At 39.5% G+C, this 21,542-nt stretch overlaps 1 protein-coding gene across 2 annotated transcripts in view; it reads right to left on the bottom strand.

Annotated features, from left to right (window-relative positions):
- The window catches only part of LOC135206140 (uncharacterized), a 286,363-nt gene that overhangs the window by 27,620 nt on the left and 237,201 nt on the right, over nucleotides 1-21,542 (bottom strand). For both annotated transcript variants that reach the window (XM_064237397.1, XM_064237396.1), the window contains exon 4: nucleotides 1,623-1,849. In XM_064237397.1, coding sequence (XP_064093467.1) covers nucleotides 1,623-1,849 — 227 coding nt within the window. The remainder of the gene's footprint in view (nucleotides 1-1,622; nucleotides 1,850-21,542) is intronic.

Consider the following 21,542-nt stretch of genomic DNA (forward strand, 5'->3'; position numbering starts at 1 on the left):
ATATATATATATATATATTTATATATATATATATATATATATATATATATATATATATATATATATGTATATTATATATACATATATAAAAGTATCCATTTGTATTTTCCTGGGCTGGGGAACCATTATCTCTGTCCAAAATGATTGCCCCTTGTAATGGAGTGGTACCGTCTGTGCACCTCACACGGTGCACTGTATGCATTACTTAAGGTTCTTTGCAACGCCTTCACATTCCTTTTACTCTACCGCCCTTCATATTTTCTTTCTTGTATCATAATTGCCACCCTCTCCCAGCAATTGACCTTCTTCCTAAATCTTATAATCCAGTCCGTATTATTTCCAAATTCGAAACTGTGATATTGGAAGGAGTGTTTGTTTGTTTATATGGTGTTTTTACGTTGCATGGAACCAGTGGTTATTCAGCAACGGGACCAACGGCTTTACGTGACTTCCGAACCACGTCGAGTGTGAACTTCTATCACCAGAAATACGCATCTGTAACCCCTCAATGGAATGCCCGAGAATCGAACTCGTGGCCACCGAGGTGGCAGGCCAAGACCATACCGATCATGCCACAGAGGCGCTCGTGGAAGGAGTGTTGTAAACATACACGAAAATGTTTGGTTCCATTTGTAAACTGGTCAGTCGGACAAATGGACCTATTCTTACGCGTATTGTCGAAGCTTTTGTTATTTGCTTTTCGTTCAAACCAAATTTCCATTTTTGTGTACTGGTTTTGTGAATGGAATGATTATGCATTCTTTTTGCTTTGTTGTCAGGCTGGGCGTTTTGTGTCTGTCTGCTAGCTTTTGTTTTTCGCGCATTCCTGTCTAGTCTGTAGGTGGTTCTTACTGGCGAGCAGAATTTAATACTTTCAGTAGATGTTACGTGTTGATTAGGAATTTAGCCTCAGCATTGACGGGAGAGTTGAATCTGAGGAATTCGATATTTCTTCCAGAATTTTTTATTTTCAATTCCTTTGGGGGGGGGGGGTCCCGTTTGTTAGATGGTAATGTTCCCTATCCTCACTGCAGATATCAGATTTGGACAGTAAGGTTTATTTTTCATTCTAGTGATTATCCATCATAGCACATTAATGATTATCTTCTTAGCTTAATCCCCTAGATTGGGTCATTTTGATGATCCTTTTCCAGGTGTTCCTAACGATCGTTGGAAGGTTCATTTCATAATTTGTTTTGGAGCGCCTCAGTGGCGTGGTCGGTATGGTGGTGACGTGCCACCCCGGTGGCCGCGAGTTCGATTCTCGGGCATTCCATTGAGGAGTGAGAGATGTGTATTTCTGGTGATAGAAGTTCACCCTCGACGTGGTTTGGAAGTCACGTAAAGCCGTTGGTCCCATTGCTGAATAACCACTGGTTCCATGCAGCGTAAAAACACCATACAAACAAACAAACAAAGAAAATAATTTGTTTTGGCGGATGTCTAATCGGCGGATGCCCTTTATGACTCAGAACCTCTCTAGAGTCTATCTGGGCTTGGGAAACATCGACACATAATTATCGAACAGCGCTTAAAGTACCTCTATTGAATAAAGAAATTTCTCTTGACTTGGAATTCAAACCTATCAGCAGCAAGACCTGATTTGGGCAATTCGAACTTACCTTGACAGTGATGCCCTTGAAAGAGAACGAACTCTTGGGCTCCTGGCTGCTTCCTTTGTAAGTGTAGAACTGGTCTTTCCCGCGCCACCAGTTCACCGTGTACAGTCGGTGATTGATGCCGGCGATGCGGAACTTGCATGTGAGGGTGACGTCATCGCCGTCCCGTGGCGACTCGGGGACCAGCAGCTCCGTGATCTCCACACTTTTCTCGGTGTAAGCTGAGTCACCTGAAACGGGAAATGGTTAAGATAACTGAATGAACTGGGAAAACAGGCCACTTCATTGAGGGGTTACATCCTACTACAATGTTTTTCATAATAATTGTTTTATTTTTTCCGTGTTATTTTGCGCTACATTGGTAACTGGGCGTTTCCTTTGATATAGGCCTAGACTAGACCACTCTTACTGAACTCATTTGAACCGAGTCACCTGAAACGGAAAATGGTAAGATCATTGAATACTCTGAGAAAATCAGGTACATCATTAGCGAGTTACATCCTGCTACAATGTTTTTGCAAAATTATTGTATTATTTTTCCATGTTATTTTGCTCTACGTGTTTCTTTTGGTGTAGGCATAAGGAGCTCTCGCAGGGAAGGTGGAAGGAATGATCGTAGACACTGAGCTTTCGTGTTGGATGAATTTGATATAGGCCTAGACCAGTCTTTCTGAGCTCATTTGAATATACGTAAAGTAACTTTCGTACTTAATTCTTGAATTTTATCATTATCACCGTGATTCACATACATAAATTAAACCAGGTTCCTGAGAGTAATATTCTAGAATTAAGTATACAAGCATTAAGCTGCAATTGTTCTTTAGTATCTCATTCGTTATATCTCGGAATTGATATATTTCCATATATGTGAACCGAAGGGGAACTTTTTCAATTGATAAGGAATTCGTCGGCTCGTGGGCTCGAACCACGCAACCAAGAATTTAGGACGTACAGTGGCGCGCTTTACCCACAAGGCTATATTAATTCCGAGGTAGAGCGAATTAGATATTTAAAGACAATTGCAGCTTAATGCTTGTATACTTATTTCTAGAATATTACCCACATGAACCTGGTTTAAATTATGGGTGTGAGTTAAAAAACTGTCGAGTTTTTGAAAGAATATACTTATTACTAAGCGGACGCCTATTTTCTTTCAGAGGTCTATGTTTAAACAGTGCCCCGAGTTGGAGGTACACAATAACCGTGCAGATATTACAACTTACGCATTGTAATGATTCCACATTACATAAATACTTTCTTTGGAACATTGCCTTACCAAGAGCTGTTTAACAGTTCGATGTCCAACGGAGCGTGTCCGCTTATTACTTCAATAACTTGTTGCCGTAAATTGTTAAGAGTGATGGGAAGAATTTCAAATTTTTTATTTACTTAAGTTACGATATTATAGTGTAAGATTCTCCAGGATATTTGTCTTATTGATGACATGGAAAAATTTTCGTACCGTTAAAGAAAGGTGATAGATGTGTTACATTTTTTAATTTTCGTGATCTAGACCTGGCAGATTAGTTTATCTGATTTTCATTTGTTTAGTTGTAATCTCATGCCCGCTTAATTCATCTCTCTCTCTCTCTCTCTCTCTCTCTCTCTCTCTCTCTCTCTCTCTCTCACACACACACATACATATAATGTGTGTGTATATATATTATATACATATATATATATATATATATATATATATTATATATTATATATATATATATATATATATATATATATGAAACATTTTGTAGTATAATGTTCCAAACGAAGGCTGACCAGACAAGAAAAAATAGTTTCAATAAAAAAAAAAATGAAATCACCAAATACGAGACACTTTTTCGAGGGCTGTGATTTAGCTATATGTTGCAAAGCAGTGTATTATATATAGATCAGAGTAAAAAAAAAACAAGAAATAAAAAAAAACAAATCTCTGATATCTAGCTGTGGAAGAAACGAAGGTCATGCAAGATGTTAATAACGTCCCATTCTCTCTCCTTTGATTGTGGAATAAACATTGCAAAGAAACTCGAGATTGCTTCTATCAGAGATTAACCAACGTTGTGGAGATTGCGTTTCCTATAAGCGACGGTAAATAAAGATTAAGAGAAAAATGAAAAAGAAACGGGAATTTCGTCTCTTATTAGGTATAATATTATCTTAAATGTCAGTTTCTTGCCTTGACTTTTTGCTGCCAGTGTTTTGTCCGCGGGAATAATTGTGTAAAGATAAAATGTATGGTCATAACCGTATATTTCGTGTGTCAGGACTTTTATGTTTTTACGTACGAATACGGGATTTATGATACACACACACACACACACACTCAGAGACACACACGCAAGTGATTTATAAACGATGAAGAAATAGGGGAAAATGTCGGTGGCTTTATCTGTTTTGAGTACGCATTATAAACTGTCGTACATTAGTGGTTGAGTGCGTACGTTTTGTAAATATTTATTTATTGCACGAAAAAACATATACATATATTTATATATATGCATATATATACACATATATATCATAAATAAATATATATAATATATTATATATATATATATTTATATATATATGTATATATATATAGATAGATAATTATTAAAGATTAGTAAAATAGATAGATACGATAGATAGGATAGGATAGATAGGAATAAAACAATAGGAAGATAGGAGAAGAGAGAGGAAGAGAGAGAGAAGAGAGAGTGAGAGAGAGAAGAGAGAATTTTTATCCATACAAGGAATGAACATTTAACAGAACAACCCATGCGGAAACTAATTTATTTGGCTATCGACTTTCTATAAATATATACACCTTTTGTGGGCAAGGAACCTTTGTCATTCGGATCGGAATTTATCATATTTGGGGCTAATTCTGGTCGCTGGTTGATCGTAAGATTTGTAAGATGTGTTGTAACCAATTCCTTAATACTATTTACGTATTACTAGTAATATTGTTCATCTGTAGATACCTTCAGAGGGGATATATTAATTTTATTGGGGAGCTTAACGTAAAATATTTCGAGGTGTAGTACTTTAAGTAGTTTTTTTAGAAGTGGGAGAGACCAAAGGGAATGGAGGAAAAGATGCTATTTTATGCCTTCGCAAGTTTACCAGATATAATCTATAGCCACAAAGTCAGTTTTATATAGTTCCCGTTGTTTACAGAGACTAAGTTAACGTCAAAACGTTGTTTACAGACACGAAGTAAATATCAAAACGTTGAGAACTCTACTCTGTCTGGTACTTCTTCCAAATTTGCCATTTTGCCTGCACGTCAGCAGATTTCCGGAATCTGTATCTCTTGGATCAGCGATGTTGGTCATGAATCACCGTAGAAACGTTTTTTTTTTTTTGACCGTTTTCCACAAGTGTTATTTTGAAGTGAGTACTTCCACTTTCACCATTGGCTTTCGAGTTTGCGTGATCTAGTATTAGTTTTTGCTGAACACCAGATTACCTTTTTAGATGAGGTACCATGCTGTTTCATAGCCCTGTGCCAGATGTTTTTTCAGTGTCATTCCCGTAGAACTGTTATGGATGTAGAGATTGTAATGATATAATGTGGGAATGTGAGGTTGGCGTTGATTCAGTCAAAACTTTAAATAAATATATATATATGTATGCATATATATATATATATATATATATATACATATATATATATATATATGTATATATATATATATATATCTCATATATCAAGCTGACGGTCGGACTACGTATGTATGCATGAATGTATGTATGTATGTATATTCGCTTTAGACGGCGAAACTGCTGAACCGAATTGAGACAAAAAAATCATTGAAGCATCAGTAATTATAACCTTTTATTTCGTAGGAAATGTCAATGTTTGCCTTAGTGAGGAACGTGATTGTATTTTTAAAGGATTTCTCGTATGTATATATGAGACCTAATGTATTTATGCATATTTATCGCCGTTTTTGGGGTAAGTTTATTCGTATACATAAATGCTTCATTTATCTTCATGAAGATGCAGTATCAAAAACAAAGTCAACTATGCTCTTATGCAACTTACACTTACCCGATATCTTATGTATTATTATTATTATTATTATTATTATGTAATATGAATAATAAATCTGTTGAGTAAATACCTAAAATCACTGTACAATTATTTCCAATAAAAAGACGTTTTTATCTCCCACTCGGAAATATACTTAGTTACATAGGTTAATCTTTAACACTCACTCGAAAATATACTCAATTACATATAGATTATTTTTGAACTGTCACTCGCAAATACTCTGACACAGATTACTCTTTAACTCTCACTCGGAAATATACTCAGTGACAGAATTATTGTTAAACTCTCACTTGCAAATATACTCTAACATAAATTATTCTTGAACTCTCACTCGCAAATATACTCAGTGACACAGATTATTCTTTAACTCTCGCATTCGCAAATATACTCAGTGACAGATCAATGTTAAACTCTCACTCGCAAATATACTCAATTACATAGATTATTCTTGAACTCTCACTCGCAAATATACTCAATTACATAGATTATTCTTGAACTCTCACTCGCAAATATACTCAATTACATAGATTATTCTTGAACTCTCACTCGCAAATATACTCAGTTACATAGATTATATTCTTGAACTCTCGGAAATATACTCAGTTGCACAGATTATCCGTTCCCATCTTTCGCATGTAACATGTAGATTTCTAAATGCATAATAATAATAATGTCTTCGGTAAAGGTTTTTGCGCGGAAAATGGGCGTCCTGATCTCCATAACCCTGATGATCGTCCTGGACAGATTTGCGACTTCCGCTTTGGGACGAGATCCGCAGCCAACATGTTTTCCAAAATTACTTTCCCTCCCCTCCCCCACCTCCGCCCCCCCCCCCCCCCTCCCCAGAAATGCAGTCTTCGCTCGACTGGTCTTCCCGGTTATCCGTCCTGTAGAAGGGCGCTACGCGCGCAAATACACATACCTACATACGTTCATACATATGCATATGTATGTTTGTGTGTATATATATGTGTGTGTGTGTGTCGTGTGGGTGGGTGTGTGTATCTATCCCTCTCTCTCTCTTTCTCTCTCTCTCCGTCTTCCTCCACCAAATGTCTTGATTGCTATGAATCATTTTCTTATCGCTGCAGTGTATTATTACTGCACAAAAGGACTTTTTTTTCTATGACATTGAAAATAATTATTTGTCCAGGGTATGATGATACTTGTAGCTGACCTTTTTAGAAAGATTTCTTCCTTCATTCTGAGAGTAAAATTGTATATATATATATATATATATCTATATATATATATATATATATATATATATATATATATATATAGAGATATATATATCTATATATAGATATATATATATATATATATATATATATATATATATATATTATATAGATATATATAGATATATATATATATATATATATATATATATATATATATATATATATATATATATTTATACTATATATATATATATATATATATATATATATAATATTAATATATATATATCATATATATATAGATATATTAGTAAGCTATATAGATAAAAACTAAAAAAAATAAATATTATATAGATATATATATATATATATATTATATATATATATATTATATAGATATATATATATATATATATAATACCTATATATATATATATATATAATCTTATATATATAATATATATATATATCTATTATCTATATATATATGCATACTATATATATATTATATATATATATATATATATATATATATATATATATATATATATTTATTGGTATATTTAATTATATAGGGCCTTGAGAGAAGCTAGATACGTAAACGGAAGTAATTTAGGGATTTCAAGAGGGAATTGCTTGAACTTACCGTAAACTTTCTTTAGAGGGAAGGTCGCCAGAAAACTCAGCTCGTTACTTTAAAACTATTTATTTACAGAAAGGCCCGTGCTGGCCTGGAGAAAAGTTAAATGATATTGGCCCCCACGTTGGGGCTTATAGTCTCATTCAATTCAAGCTGATTTTCATTCACTTGGGTTAATGCACACTTGCGGGCAGAGACGGCACGTGACTCATGGAATCTGGAAAAGAATCCCAGATTAAACGAGATAAAAGGAAAAATGACTTCTTGCTTTGATTAAGGCTGATTAATTCTCTAACATTGGGGAAGGTAAAACTCGAATGGTTCACTGAGGTATGCACGAAAACTAGGTCTTTAACAAGTCACAAAGGGGAGCACGTGGCCGATGAGGACAAAGGGCTTCTGATGTAGAAGGGGTAAAAATAAGAATTGAAAATGAATTTAGCAAGAGTCGTATGGTAGTAAAAGGTGCTGGGTTGAAGTTTACACTTTCAGACATACCTTTATGCAATATTCTGTGTATCCTTGTAGAAGAATGCGGTCCGACCTCTGTTCAGGTCTGGGGTCCGGGTCCACCAGTACGTCGTGGGTAGGCCTAATTTTGGGAGGCTGGCAATTTGACCTCTGGCCGAGATCACGTCTCGCAGCCGACTGAGAGCGATACTGCTTGGTTTCGAATCACGGGGGCTTCCAAAACCCGCCTCGAGCATTGCCTGAAAGGTGGTAAACACAACGCCAGCAAATTGGGAAGGAAAATAGGTCTTATTGTAGAAGTCCCTAAAATCCATCTCGAAGCCTAGCTACTCTTGTGACCTGCCTCTCTTACCCTAAGCTTCCGTCAGACCGGAAATATCAGTCCTACGGCATACCCACTCTCCCAACAACAGTCGCTTCAGAAGGCATGGCTGCGACTTTTATAATTAAATATAACTAAAACTCTGCTGGGAAGGCGAGGCGTTCTATAGACGCAGCAGCTCCCCCTGTTAAGAAGGCATTCACTCCCTTTCGGGCGTGAAGGTCTTGGCTTAAATAAGTTGATCGCCTCGACAACCCAGTTCTCCTACTCTAACTTGAAGTTTTTGAGCAGCGATACGGCTGACTACAATGGCCTACCTAACTTATAGGCAAAGATGCTAAGTGTACTAACTTAATATAGTGATGTAGTCTAGCCTAATAAATAACTACAGGTTGTCTTGTGACGACAGTCTACTCTACCCCTAGATAAGGTTACTTGAAAATTCTACTTGCTACTAACCTAATGCCCTGGTACTAAATCATTAGCCTAACCTACTCAATACAGTTAAATGAAGACGCAATCATTCCAGAGTGTGGTACGCACAGCAGTAGTTCAGCGACGGAATTGTTAGAATACATAATGAGAGGTAATGATGCGTGGGGATGATGAGTTGTTAATTTACCAGGAGGGAAATGCAATGAGGTAATTATATTTAAGTGAGGGTTAGTATTACAATGGCTAGGGGTTAGAGGGTTAGTGCTACTGGCAGGGATCGGGCTGGCTACCTTCTCTGGGTAGGTGCCAGGATCACTCTGCAATTGAATGCGACACTGTACCTCGGGCACAGGTGTCAAGGAGAGCATGTGGCTCTTTTGTTAGTATGTTAATGACGTCCCTTCTTCTTCTTCTTCTTATTCCTCCAGGACCTGGCTATACCAGTCCTTGGAGTAGACGGAGGCACCGACTCTGGGGAAAGGCCAGAAAACGCCCGGCAGGAGCAGAGGCAGCGGTAGCCTGAAGGATTTCAGGAGAACACCCTACTTCGGTCTCTGCAGCAACCGTCGTAGAGGTGGAACCTACTGCAGGGGAGGCCCTCACTCCGGCTGCTGCGACAACCGTCGTGAGGGGAAAACTCCAGGCTGACTCCTGGTCGGGCAGTTCCTGGTTTTCCAGAGGAGGTACAAAGGTAAGGTCTGCCGGAGGTTCATCCTCGGGCGACAGAGGTAAGGATGAAGAAGAAGGAACTAGTGATTGGCCATGGGCTGTGGTAAGCTCCATGCCTGTTGGAGGATCTCCTGTAGGAGGATCCTTGATAAGGTTAGGCGCCGGCGCTAGCTCGGGGCCAGGCGCAGAGGTCAAGTTCGGTGGTGGCTCTACGTCCAGGCTGGACGGAGCTTGGCACTGCTCAGTGCTGCCAAGTGGCACTGGCAGAGAGTTGAGGTCGACTGGACCTGTGACGGGTACCGGAGGTGCAATACCTCTCAGCGTGCCCTTGGAAATGGGAGACAGGGGCTCCTGTCTCTTTTGGAAGGCTAAGCCTTGTGGAAAGTGGACATTGTCCGCTGCTGGTAGTCGGCTAGGGCACCTAGGCCAATTCGTGGAGTGCCCTATTACGTTGCAGGTTTTGCAACGGAACTGTGAATGGTCAACCTCCCTCCTTGGTAACGGGGGAGACTGTTGGTGGACGTACTCCTGGAGGAAGTAGAATTTCGGTGACTCCTTGCTTTGGAGTGAATTGACATGGGGTTAGGACCCCTAGGCTTTTTGAATTGTGAGGGAGACTTCATGTCTTGCCCTAGGAGGAGGTCGTAACCTCCTGGGATGTAGCTTGCAACTGCAAGGGTACAAACTTTGGAGAAGTGAGGTCTAGTGACCCTCAATTGGACAGTCGGAAGGATCAGTTTAATGTGATTGATACCTTCAATGGTGATCAATCGATGTCTATCAACATTAGCCCCTCGGGGAATTCTGTCTTCCCGTATCAGGGAGATTTGAGCGCCAGAGTCGTCGTAGGCTCTGACGTGGCTTGGCTGATAATGACTTTGGAGGGGTGCGACGGTTATAGGGCCCTTAGCTGGGGGTCCTAGAGAAGAAGGATTAGTAATGGCCATTGCGACGGCAGGAATATTGTGGTTCGCGCACCCTCCGTAGTTGGCAGACATGTGACCCTTGCGGCCCACAGTCTCGGCAGAACTTGTTCCAGAACCTCTTCCGTGGCACTGGATGATAAGACCGAGATGGCCCCACAGGTTGCGAATCTGCGGAGTCACCAAGGCTGGCAGTGTGCTCTGGCACAGGTGAAGAGTCCTCTCTGGCAGTGATGTGACGTGGGGAGGTTAAGGGAACCTCCGTTGAATCACCCTCGGAAGCAATTTCGGGGTTAACTGGTGGGCTTACCTCTTCCAAAAGGGAGGAGGTAGGCGGTAAAAAGGTAAAAGGCTGGCAGGATGCGGCAGGAATTTCTATCTTCGGCACTGGATCAGGACCAGGCTCACAAATAGAAAGGATGTCAGGCTGACCAGAGACGGCGGGACTAAGAGAGACAGGGGGTGCAGGGCTGGAAGCTGGCAGAGTGGCTTGAGCTAGGATACTCTCCTTACGGGCCTTCTCCCGCTTGATGTAGAGTTCCTTCTCCTTGAGAGCGAGCTCATGCTTTCGCTCCTCTTCCCTTGCCTTCCTTTTCTTGCAGGCGCGCGGCAGCCTGCTGCGCCTTTATCCACTGGTCTAGTGCTGGTCCAGTGTAACCAGCCTCCTTGCCCAGAGTTATGAGGGCTCCGAGCTTCTCTAGCTCTCTGGCAAAGAAGTCGCGGGAAGCAGGGGAAGACATTTCCCTTAGGCTGCAGTAGAGGCTCTGATGAAAATGAGAATAAAGGCCAGGAAAGGGTATTGAATGGAATGGGAGTGCCTACTGTGGAAAGTAGCACTCACTTGGAAATGTGTTCTGCGACGTGGTAATGAAAAGTGAAAAGACTGGGTGCTTGGTGGCACTTTGTGACTGGCACCTTCTGATGAGGTGGAAAAATCGAATGCAGTGTGCGGCGTACGTCACACTTACGGGCGTTCCCAACTTGGGAGACGTTGGAATGGGCTACCTGTAGGTCCAATACAGGTGCACGGCACTTATGAGGAGGCGTTCCTTGGTTCAATGATCCAAAATGGCGGATACTCTATAATGAATGAGCGTTCCGTAGGACGGACACGCAGGTATAGGGCTACCTGTACGTCTGTACAGGTGCGCGGCACTTATGAGGAGGCGTTCCTTGGGCAGCACTAGTAGTGCTGGTATTGCGGCACTTTGGGGAGGCGTTCCCTTGGGATGGTCCGAAAGATCACTGATCCTCGTACACGGACATTAATGAATTGGGCGTTCCGTAAGGACGGACACGCAGGTTTGTCAGCACTTAGGCTGGTATTGCGGCACTTCTGGGAGGCGTTCCCTTGTTGAGTGTTCCGAAGGATCACTGACCCTTGTACACGGACACACTAATTATTTGGGCGTTCCGTAAGGACGGACACGCAGGTTTAATGGCTACCTGTACGTCTGTACAGGTGCGCGGCACTTATGGAGGCGTTCCTTGGAGCACTGGTATCGTGCTGGTGTGTCCCGGACACTACATGCAGTATACTTAAATATACTGAAGTGAAATGGCACTGCTCATGGCAGAGTGTAATAGTGGAGGAGAGAAAGTAAAAGGTGGGAGTACTTCAGCAGCCAGTCGATGGACAGTGTCAAGAATTAGTGGCACTGTAAAATGGTAAGACCTGACGTGCACTGGTGGTGGCCAGTCCTAAACTGGTAACGACTTCCCTGTCTGGAAGTAATGAATTGGCGTGGCACACTGTGCGAATTGTGCTTGCGGTATACGCAAGTCTTTCGTGATAAAGAAAATGAAAAGACCATTCGGGCAACGACAGGTAATGGAAATTTTAGAAATGCTCAGTCACTCGCTGAAGTACGCGATAAATGAAACAAATAAATGTTTGCGAACTGCAATGGACACATGCGCGTACGTATCACGCTGTGTAAATGAAAGACACAAGGGACTAAAATAAGGTTAATTCGGCATGCTATAATTAATGGTAAGATGTAGTACTCTTGGCTTCGTGAATAATGGATTCTGGTTTTCTCTCTCTCTCTCTCTCTCTCTCTCTCTCTCTCTCTCTCTCTCGGAGAGGGTGAAAATGATATATGAAATGGAACTCCCTTCTTATATTTGAATTGAACTACTAATGTTCGTTTAATATGACGCAACTTGCGTTAAATTATCTACTTACGTTAACGTTTACTGAAAGAATTGCTTTTGAAAACGTTTTATGAAAATGATAACGCGCTCGCGTTGAACGATTTTTACGTTAATGTTAGCGGCTTGCGCTTATGAAATGATTTGCGTTTCAATATGAATTTCACAAAGACGCGTTTTACGTTAACAATTCTTGCAAGTGACTCTACTTTTTAAGATTTACGTTAATTTACGTAAGGACAAGTGAAAAATTACGGTAAGGATTTGAAAACGATGTTAGCAAACAATTGTGAATGAGGTTACGTTAAGTGCGAAGTGAAATTTTCGCTCAGCGCGCGAGTGAGCGATGCGAGGTGGAACACGTGAGGCGAGAAGAGCGGGTTAGCACCACGGTGTGCTAGCATTGATGGCGAATCAGCTGATTCTCTGCAAATGCGAAGGTAATTTACAACACGAACTTTTAGTTTCTTATTAAAGGCGAATTACGTTAATTTCTCTGGCAGAACGATAGATACTAGTACCGAGATCGATATTATTTACGTTAAAACTTTGAGACTTACGTAACTTTGCTTAAATTGTTTAGGTAATGTTTAAAGGGATAAAAACATGGCTGCCGCTGTGAGCGAAAACGAAAGCTGGTTGAGACCGCGCAGGCGCGAAAATGCTCTAAGCTGAATTAGCTGAGAGGTAAACGGTTACCAACACTTGGAATGAAAACTAAGTTAAAAATGGATACCCTAACATATCACAGACAAAAGAATTGTACACTTCTTTTGCCGTAACTATTAGTAAAACACTCCTAACTAGCTAGGCTTTCAAACACAGCAATAAACCCTAGCAAAGCACTTCCTAGTTTGATCTGGTCCTTTCTGGCATCTATCTGCACACGTGTTCGTGAGAGCTCCTACGAGGACAGCACAAAGTAACAGAAAATTCGCGGGGCAAATTGTTTGCTCGCCGCTAAAATAAAGCTCTGGCGCGTTCGCCGTTACAATAATAAGATTTCTACCTACGCTCTTTTAAACACTTCTACAATAAAAATACTTAACGTACCTTAAGCTAACATTGGTTATAGAATAATCATATTAATGAATGGAATACCTTACCGTGAGTCAGTGTGTCTTCTTTCCCTGCTAGTGTGCTTGATTTACGCTTTGTAAAATAATTTACAGTTTACGTTTTACAACGGATAACGCGATTTACAAGCTTTTTTTTAAGCAAGCTAGGTTCAATCCAGGCAAGATTCGCCAATTTTACGTATATAGGGCCTTGAGAGAAGCTAGATACGTAAACGGAAGTAATTTAGGGATTTCAAGAGGGAATTGCTTGAACTTACCGTAAACTTTCTTTAGAGGGAAGGTCGCCAGAAAACTCAGCTCGTTACTTTAAAACTATTTATTTACAGAAAGGCCCGTGCTGGCCTGGAGAAAAGTTAAATGATATTGGCCCCCACGTTGGGGCTTATAGTCTCATTCAATTCAAGCTGATTTTCATTCACTTGGGTTAATGCACACTTGCGGGCAGAGACGGCACGTGACTCATGGAATCTGGAAAAGAATCCCAGATTAAACGAGATAAAAGGAAAAATGACTTCTTGCTTTGATTAAGGCTGATTAATTCTCTAACATTGGGGAAGGTAAACTCGAATGGTTCACTGAGGTATGCACGAAAACTAGGTCTTTAACAAGTCACAAAGGGGAGCACGTGGCCCGATGAGGACAAAGGGCTTCTGATGTAGAAGGGGTAAAAATAAGAATTGAAAATGAATTTTAGCAAGAGTCGTATGGTAGTAAAAGGTGCTGGGTTGAAGTTTACACTTTCAGACGTACCTTTATGCAATATTCTGTGTATCCTTGTAGAAGAATGCGGTCCGACCTCTGTTCAGGTCTGGGGTCCGGGTCCACCAGTACGTCGTGGGTAAGGCCTAATTTTGGGGAGGCTGGCAATTTGACCTCTGGCCGAGATCACGTCTCGCAGCCGACTGAGAGCGATACTGCTTGGTTTCGAATCACGGGGGCTTCCAAAACCCGCCTCGAGCATTGCCTGAAAGGTGGTAAACACAACGCCAGCAAATTGGGAAGGAAAATAGGTCTTATTGTAGAAGTCCCTAAAATCCATCTCGAAGCCTAGCTACTCCTGTGACCTGCCTCTCTTACCCTAAGCTTCCGTCAGACCGAAATATCAGTCCTACGGCATACCCACTCTCCCAACAACAGTCGCTTCAGAAGGCATGGCTGCGACTTTTATAATTAAATATAACTAAAACTCTGCTGGGAAGGCGAGGCGTTCTATAGACGTAGCAATATATATATATATATATATATATATATATATATATATATATATATATATATATATATATATATATCAGTTTTATGTTCCGAATGCCTGAAACCGTGAGGCATGAAAATGGAAGATAAAGAAGGGTGTGTGTGTGTGTGTGTGTATGTGTGTGTGTGTGTGCTCGCGCGCGTGCGCATCCATTACCTGGTTTGTTGAGGGAGGAGTGGAAATCGGGCAGGGTGTTTAATCTGGTAAGTTCTAGAAGCTGAAGTTTTAAGCCGAGGCAAATTTGCTCAGTAGACCTAGTAATGGCTAAGTAGCCTTTGACTGTCTGACGCTTCATAAACAACGTTAATTTTTCTTCTAAAATATCTTGCGTATTTTTCCTGTTTTTTTTTGCGTCCACTCTCGGCTTTGACGTTCATTGACAACTCAGTGATTAAGTGGCGTTGATCTGCCTTCCGTTTGTGTCGTGTAGAAAATAAAGGGAGATACATGATAGGCAATATTAGCTCAGCAGAGCCAAGACTCCAGTGAAATTTGGGGGGATCAAAGTTTGCACCCAGCCTGTGTCTTTATGTCGGTGTTTTATGTCTTTCTGGGCGTAAACTTTTCTTCAGATATTCGGCTTCTTCAGACCCACCCCTGGATCAGTTTCAGTCGAACGTAACACATATCTGTTTAATTATATGGGGTTAAAAAAAAGCTAAGTCTATCTTAGTTTAACCAGATCACTGAGCTGATTAACAGCTCTCCTTGGGCTGGCCCGAAGGATTAGATATTTTTTACGTGGCTAGGGACCAATTGGTTATCTAGCAAGGGGACCTTCAGCTTTTTGTGGGATCCGAACCACAAATTCCTCTGATTCCACGTTGGCAGAGCGGGGAATCGAACTCGGGACTACCGAATCGATAGGTGAGCACGTAAACCACTAGCCCAACGTGGAAATTATTATATGGGGGGACCTTTTCACGTTCTCAAAGGGGGAGAATTTCGAAATGTGTAGTGAATATAGGATGAGGTCGTTTCAAAATCTTCTATATATAGCCTCTGGTAGTAGACATGAGGAAGCTTATGTAAAAACTTCATAATATGATTTAGATTTAAAATTTTTATGCCGTGGACCTTTGGCCCAGGATGGCGCCACGAGGCAGGCTCCCAAGTTTGCATGGGAATACGTAGGAAAAATTATTTATAGATTTTCTTAAGAACAACGGGAACACATGTCGTGCAGAGTAGTGTAGAGTCAAAGCTGTTCAAACTTAAGGGCTTGGGTTCGGCCACAATAGTAGCCCAGGACTCTCTTAAGCACGCAGAGTGAAAATCTTCATTTATATGATTGTGAGTTCATCAGAGTTGCATAAATGAGCGCTGTGGACCACTGACATTTAGTTCTTGTATTGACACCGTTGTATGAAATAGGAAGTAATACTTTGTCGTTTATCTAGACTTTCTGACATTAATAAGAGAGTTTTTAAGGTGAAAATGAGGCTCATATAGAATATTTAAGTGTGCTTCTGACGTGGCTGGTGTGATTGTTTTTTAGTGTCGCCATGGTTTCCTATTTAATGGACCGAGCAATGAATAACGTAGATTCCTTTAAATGGAATTATTGCAAGAAAAGAAGCGAACTTAATATAAATCGAAAGAAACTTCAGAAAAAAAAGTGAATGTTATTTTGTTTTAGCACAGAACCAGGTTGAAATATTTCAAGAAATGATTCTGTAAAAACGACTTGTATAGCAACAGAGACCGGTTAAATTAATGTTTATAGAAGGTAGTATTAGCAATGGAACCAGTTAAATAAATCTTTATAGAAGATAGTATTAGAAACGGTGACCGGTTAAATAAATCTTTATAGAAGGGGGTATTAGCATTTGTAGAGAAGAAACGACACAAAGATATCTATACCAGGAGAGACCAATTAAAATATTCATATCTTTACGGGAGGTACTCTAAGTCTGCATGAATGTGCCACTACCAAAAGAGCTATATTTTTTATATTAAAGTATAATCAGCATAACATAATTACGTCTGCGCACTCTCGCTAATTATTTACTCTACCTGATTAAATTTGTTTGCTTGGACTGACGTTCCAAGTTGGAACTTGGATACGATCGTTGTGAAGTTAAAAAACGACATGAATTTTATATGACTGATTAAGTAAACTATTGCCTTAATTTAGGCTTATGACACCTTCTCTAAGGTGTATTTTACTGGAAATTAATAATTCAATATTCTAATAAGAAGAAAAATTAAAGTAATTATTCGTTTGAATCTAAGAACGAGTAATTTTTTATTCTTTTTATTATAATGTTTTCCAGCAATATAGAATGCAAGAAAAAAGAAAGAAAGAAAAAAAAAAGTTTCATTCATTTTTCCGACGGCCGTGGCAACTTCAGTGTAATGTAACAATATTCCCAAAGTTTGGTAATGTGTAAGGTATTATCATACTTAGGCAAACATATTGTTTGGTGCAGGCCATTTTCAATGCAAATGAATGCAGTGTTCAAGCGCTTATGGGAGGGAATGGGAAAATCGGCCTAAAATTAATCTGGAATAAGAGTTCCCACAAAAGTATCTTGAAATTAGCATTGATAACGTTTCTGTGACAGTGAATGGCGATATCCATATCAATGAAATGACGTCATTAACGTACTATATTGTACGAATGTTGTAGTGACCTGGTCTTAGTAATGAGATTCAATAAACACGCTATAATTTCATTCAAAGGTCTATCATTTTACACACACACACACACACACATGCTTCTGTGACTATGGAAATTGACTTGAATGTATGAAAGGACTCCAAAGTTTTATGGAGACTAACATGATAAATTTCCTTAACTCTGCAGTTACGTCATGTGTTCATATATCGCTATTTACATCTCTGACCAAGGAGATGTGTGTGTATGTATCCATGTATGAATGTAGCACAATGTCTGACGGTGAATTTTTCATTTTATGGAAGAAATAACGTTAAAAATTGTTATAAAGAGTTGAGATCAGAAAATTTTGTTAGGGTTATGAAGAGGAAATCGGAACTACATTAATATTGGAAAGGATTTATTCCGTGAAAACATGGTGTCTTAATACAATCATGTGAGGTGCAAATATCATTGAGGAAATTTTTTTAAATTGTATAAATGAACCACCAGGCATAAGGGTGGATATTGGCGAGTTGTAAAAGCGTTAGAGAAATTTAGCGTTTCTGTGATAGAATTGGAATTAGTGTGCAACTGCTTTGACAAGACAGTGATTGATTTAGATAAATAAAAGGGGTCTTAAGGCCTCATTAAGACTCGGTGCGTATTAGTTTAGCCTTCGTTTATTCTTGATAAAAAAAAAAAAAAAATATTAGCAGGTTTAGGGTTAAGTGTCATTTTAATGAAATTGGAGTACTTTAACTTGAAGATTGATGCAATGCTGATATACCAGCGAAAGATCGAGTAGGGATATATAAGGAAATTGATGGTGGCCTTGGGACTAGATATGATAATTAAGGTAATCCTGTGTGAGGGGAAAAGTTGTGAGGAGGAAAATCATGAAGCCTTCGAAACAAGAGTACTACAGAAGAAGGAAGTTTGTGGGAACTTAAGCGTAGGTCTGTGTTGGCTAAAGAATAAAAAATTCATTGCCTACTACGTGTTTTATCGAAAAGAAGTGTAGCTGTTAATTTTTTTTTTTTTCAAAAGTGGTGGGGCGATTGGAAAATAGAGAAGGTAAAGCATATATCAATCAGGGAAGATTGACAGATTGAATAAAGGAAGAGATGGCGAGTGCTGAATATTAAATGTGGTCTGGACTTGTGGAGAGAACGGCAAAGAAACGCAGAATGAAGTCAAATAAATGAAAAATTGACTTTCATCTGTTATATTTGATCGTTATTCATTTATTTATTTATTTACTTATTTATGCATTTATTTATATAGATTTATTTTTGATACTTTCCAGCCACGTCTCTGCTTCATACCAGTTTAGCGTTTCGTGTTTTCATCAGCGTCGCCTACATTTCCATGTCGTCCCCAACTCTCTGTGTCTGTTTCTTGTCTTCCTCTTGCTTTCCTTTCCGTCTCCTATCTCCGTCCCCTTCCTCCTCCCCCGCCCCCCCGTCTCCCCCTCTTCCTTTACCTCCATTCACGGTCTCCCATATACGGAAGTAAATCAATTGGCGCGGCACAACTGCACATTTATTTCTAGCCGGTGTTCACACCGTGACATTTTATCGCGCGATTGAATGCAGATTTCGTTTTCTACGTCGGGAGACACTGCTGCTGGTGGTGGTGGTGGTGGTGGTACGTCCCTTCGCCTGTATCTCGCGAATAACTTTTGCCGCCTTTTCTTTCCCGCGAGTTCTTCCAGGCTCTGATGGTTCTTTGTTCCCTACTCGCTCCTGCGCTCCCTCCTACCTGCAGTGAGGAGCTGGAGGCAGTTGGAGGTAAAGTTATGAGGGGTAGATCCACTCTAGATGGCCTTGGTAGATGTGGTGTTGTTCTGAGATTGAATTAACCTGAACTTTTGACCAAGATGTGAGAGTATTTAGATAAGCGATGTATCTGTGGTATTGCATTCTTCCTCTCTCAGAAATTGATGTGTTGCTGTTAAAACTGGCGTCGCAACATCTATAGGGTATTGACGCCGCCATTTTTTCATAGAGAGAGAGAGAGAGAGAGAGAGAGAGATAGAGAGAGAGAGAGAGAGAGAGAGAGAGAGAGTATGCCATTTCTCGGAGGACCCGCCTCCTTTCCTTTTGGTTATAGTCCTATCTCAAAGATCCTACAACCTTCGCTTCCATTTCAAGGTAGAGGGGTCCCGACCTGTTTTATGACATGAACTGCATAACATCATGATTGTTTTGGCGTTTTGGTCATAGAAATCCTCAGTAAAAAAAAAATCTTATAACTATGGGGCAAGACTTTTTTTTTCTCGCATTGACCTCAGTAATATAATTCAGTCATATCCTAATATTTATCGAAAGGTTGAAATAGAAAGTTACAAAGTCTACCATATTTAGATAGCCACTTCCTGCCGCAATTGACCTTGGCAAGTGGTCAAACGCTAATTGACCCAGTTTCGTTATGCAGTGATGTAGCGATTGGTGTTCTAGTCTTATTCATTGAAAGAGAGAATGTTTATCTCTTATGTAAGTCGATGTTTTGATAAGGAGATAAGTATTTGAGTAGAAATTCACACACACACACACACACACACACACACACACACACACACACATATATATATATATATATATATATATATATATATATATATATATATATATATAAATGTACTTATTTCTCCGTATGACATTTCATTGTTAATCATGATAATGCAATAAGGAATACGAGCAACAGGTGAGTAACTGTATAAGAATAATGAAAAGGTTTAATATATATATATATATATATATATATATATATATATATATATATATACATAAATATTGGAAAAAAAATTTTGAATGATGAAATCAGAAGTCACATTAAAAACTCAAAAACCGCAAAATGAAAAAAAAAAAAAAAAAAAAAAAAATGCACAATAATGAGTATCATCGATTTCATACAAACCACTTACCCTCTGACCTCGTGTCGGCTTAGCGCCAGTCAAGTGGATAACTTAAAATCCGGAATGGCGCGTCGGTCCCGAAGTAGAAAAAAAAGTTGGGTTGGGCGGGGGGGGGAGGGGGGGGGGGACCGGGCAACTAAAACTCTGCGGAAAGGAGTTGTGTGGATTTACTTGGAGTATTATGTACACGGAAAGTTAACGTTGGCTTTTAGGTGCCTGGGCCCTGTGGTTCTTCTGGCTGGGTCCTCCCCGCACCCCCTCCCCCCCTCCTGGGTCCTCCCCCCCCCCCCTGCCTCCTCTCCCTCCTTAGGATGTTTCTCTCCTGTTTAATGTATCGGGTGCCCACGATTTTTTTTTTTTTTTTTTTTTTGGTTGGGGGAGGGGGCTCTTGTCGGTTGAGATTAGATATTTCTAATTAATTGCTAGGTAAATGAATTTTATAATATATATATATATATATATATATATATATATATATATATATCTATATATATATATATATATATATATATATATATATATATATATATATAACGAACAAGCACACTCGCATACACACATACACACACTCATATATATATATATATATATATATATATATATATATATATATATATATATATATATATGTATGTTTTGTATTTGTAAATTTTGGTGTAATGTTAAACTTATCGCATTTTGAATGTATGAGAGCTGAGAAATAGGGAAAACGTTTTTGTGAAGTATTATTATTTCAGAAGATGAAAGTTATTCACATGGAACAAGCACACCAAAGAGGCCACTGACTCGAAATTCAAGCTTCCAAAGAATGTTGGTTTCAACCTCCCACTGCTAAAGACCCTACACTGCAGCAGTAACTGATCACGATACAGAGCCAGTGAATTTTCATCGGCCTTGGGGACACTCGTACTCGCTACATCTGAGTGGCATGTTAGGACGCTAACCACTATACCAGCGGACCAACAAGTCTTGGAGTCGCCCCCGTTTGTATATTTTTAAACAAAGAATCGCCACATTTTCCATCATTGGTAGCGCCACATATAACCGATTCAGCCAGCGTTGATTTCTCTTCATACAAGAAAGATATAACTGATAAAGTGTGGCTGCATGAGAGATATTCGGGTAATATTGGGCGAGCCATCTTAAATAAAAGTAAAGTTGCTGCGGACAGCAATACCGCCATCGGAGCTTTTGTTTATATCGTCCAGTTCGAGTTTATGAGTCGTGATTCTT

This window comes from Macrobrachium nipponense, chromosome 29 (genome assembly GCF_015104395.2).
Source record: "Macrobrachium nipponense isolate FS-2020 chromosome 29, ASM1510439v2, whole genome shotgun sequence".
Lineage (NCBI taxonomy): Eukaryota > Metazoa > Arthropoda > Malacostraca > Decapoda > Palaemonidae > Macrobrachium > Macrobrachium nipponense.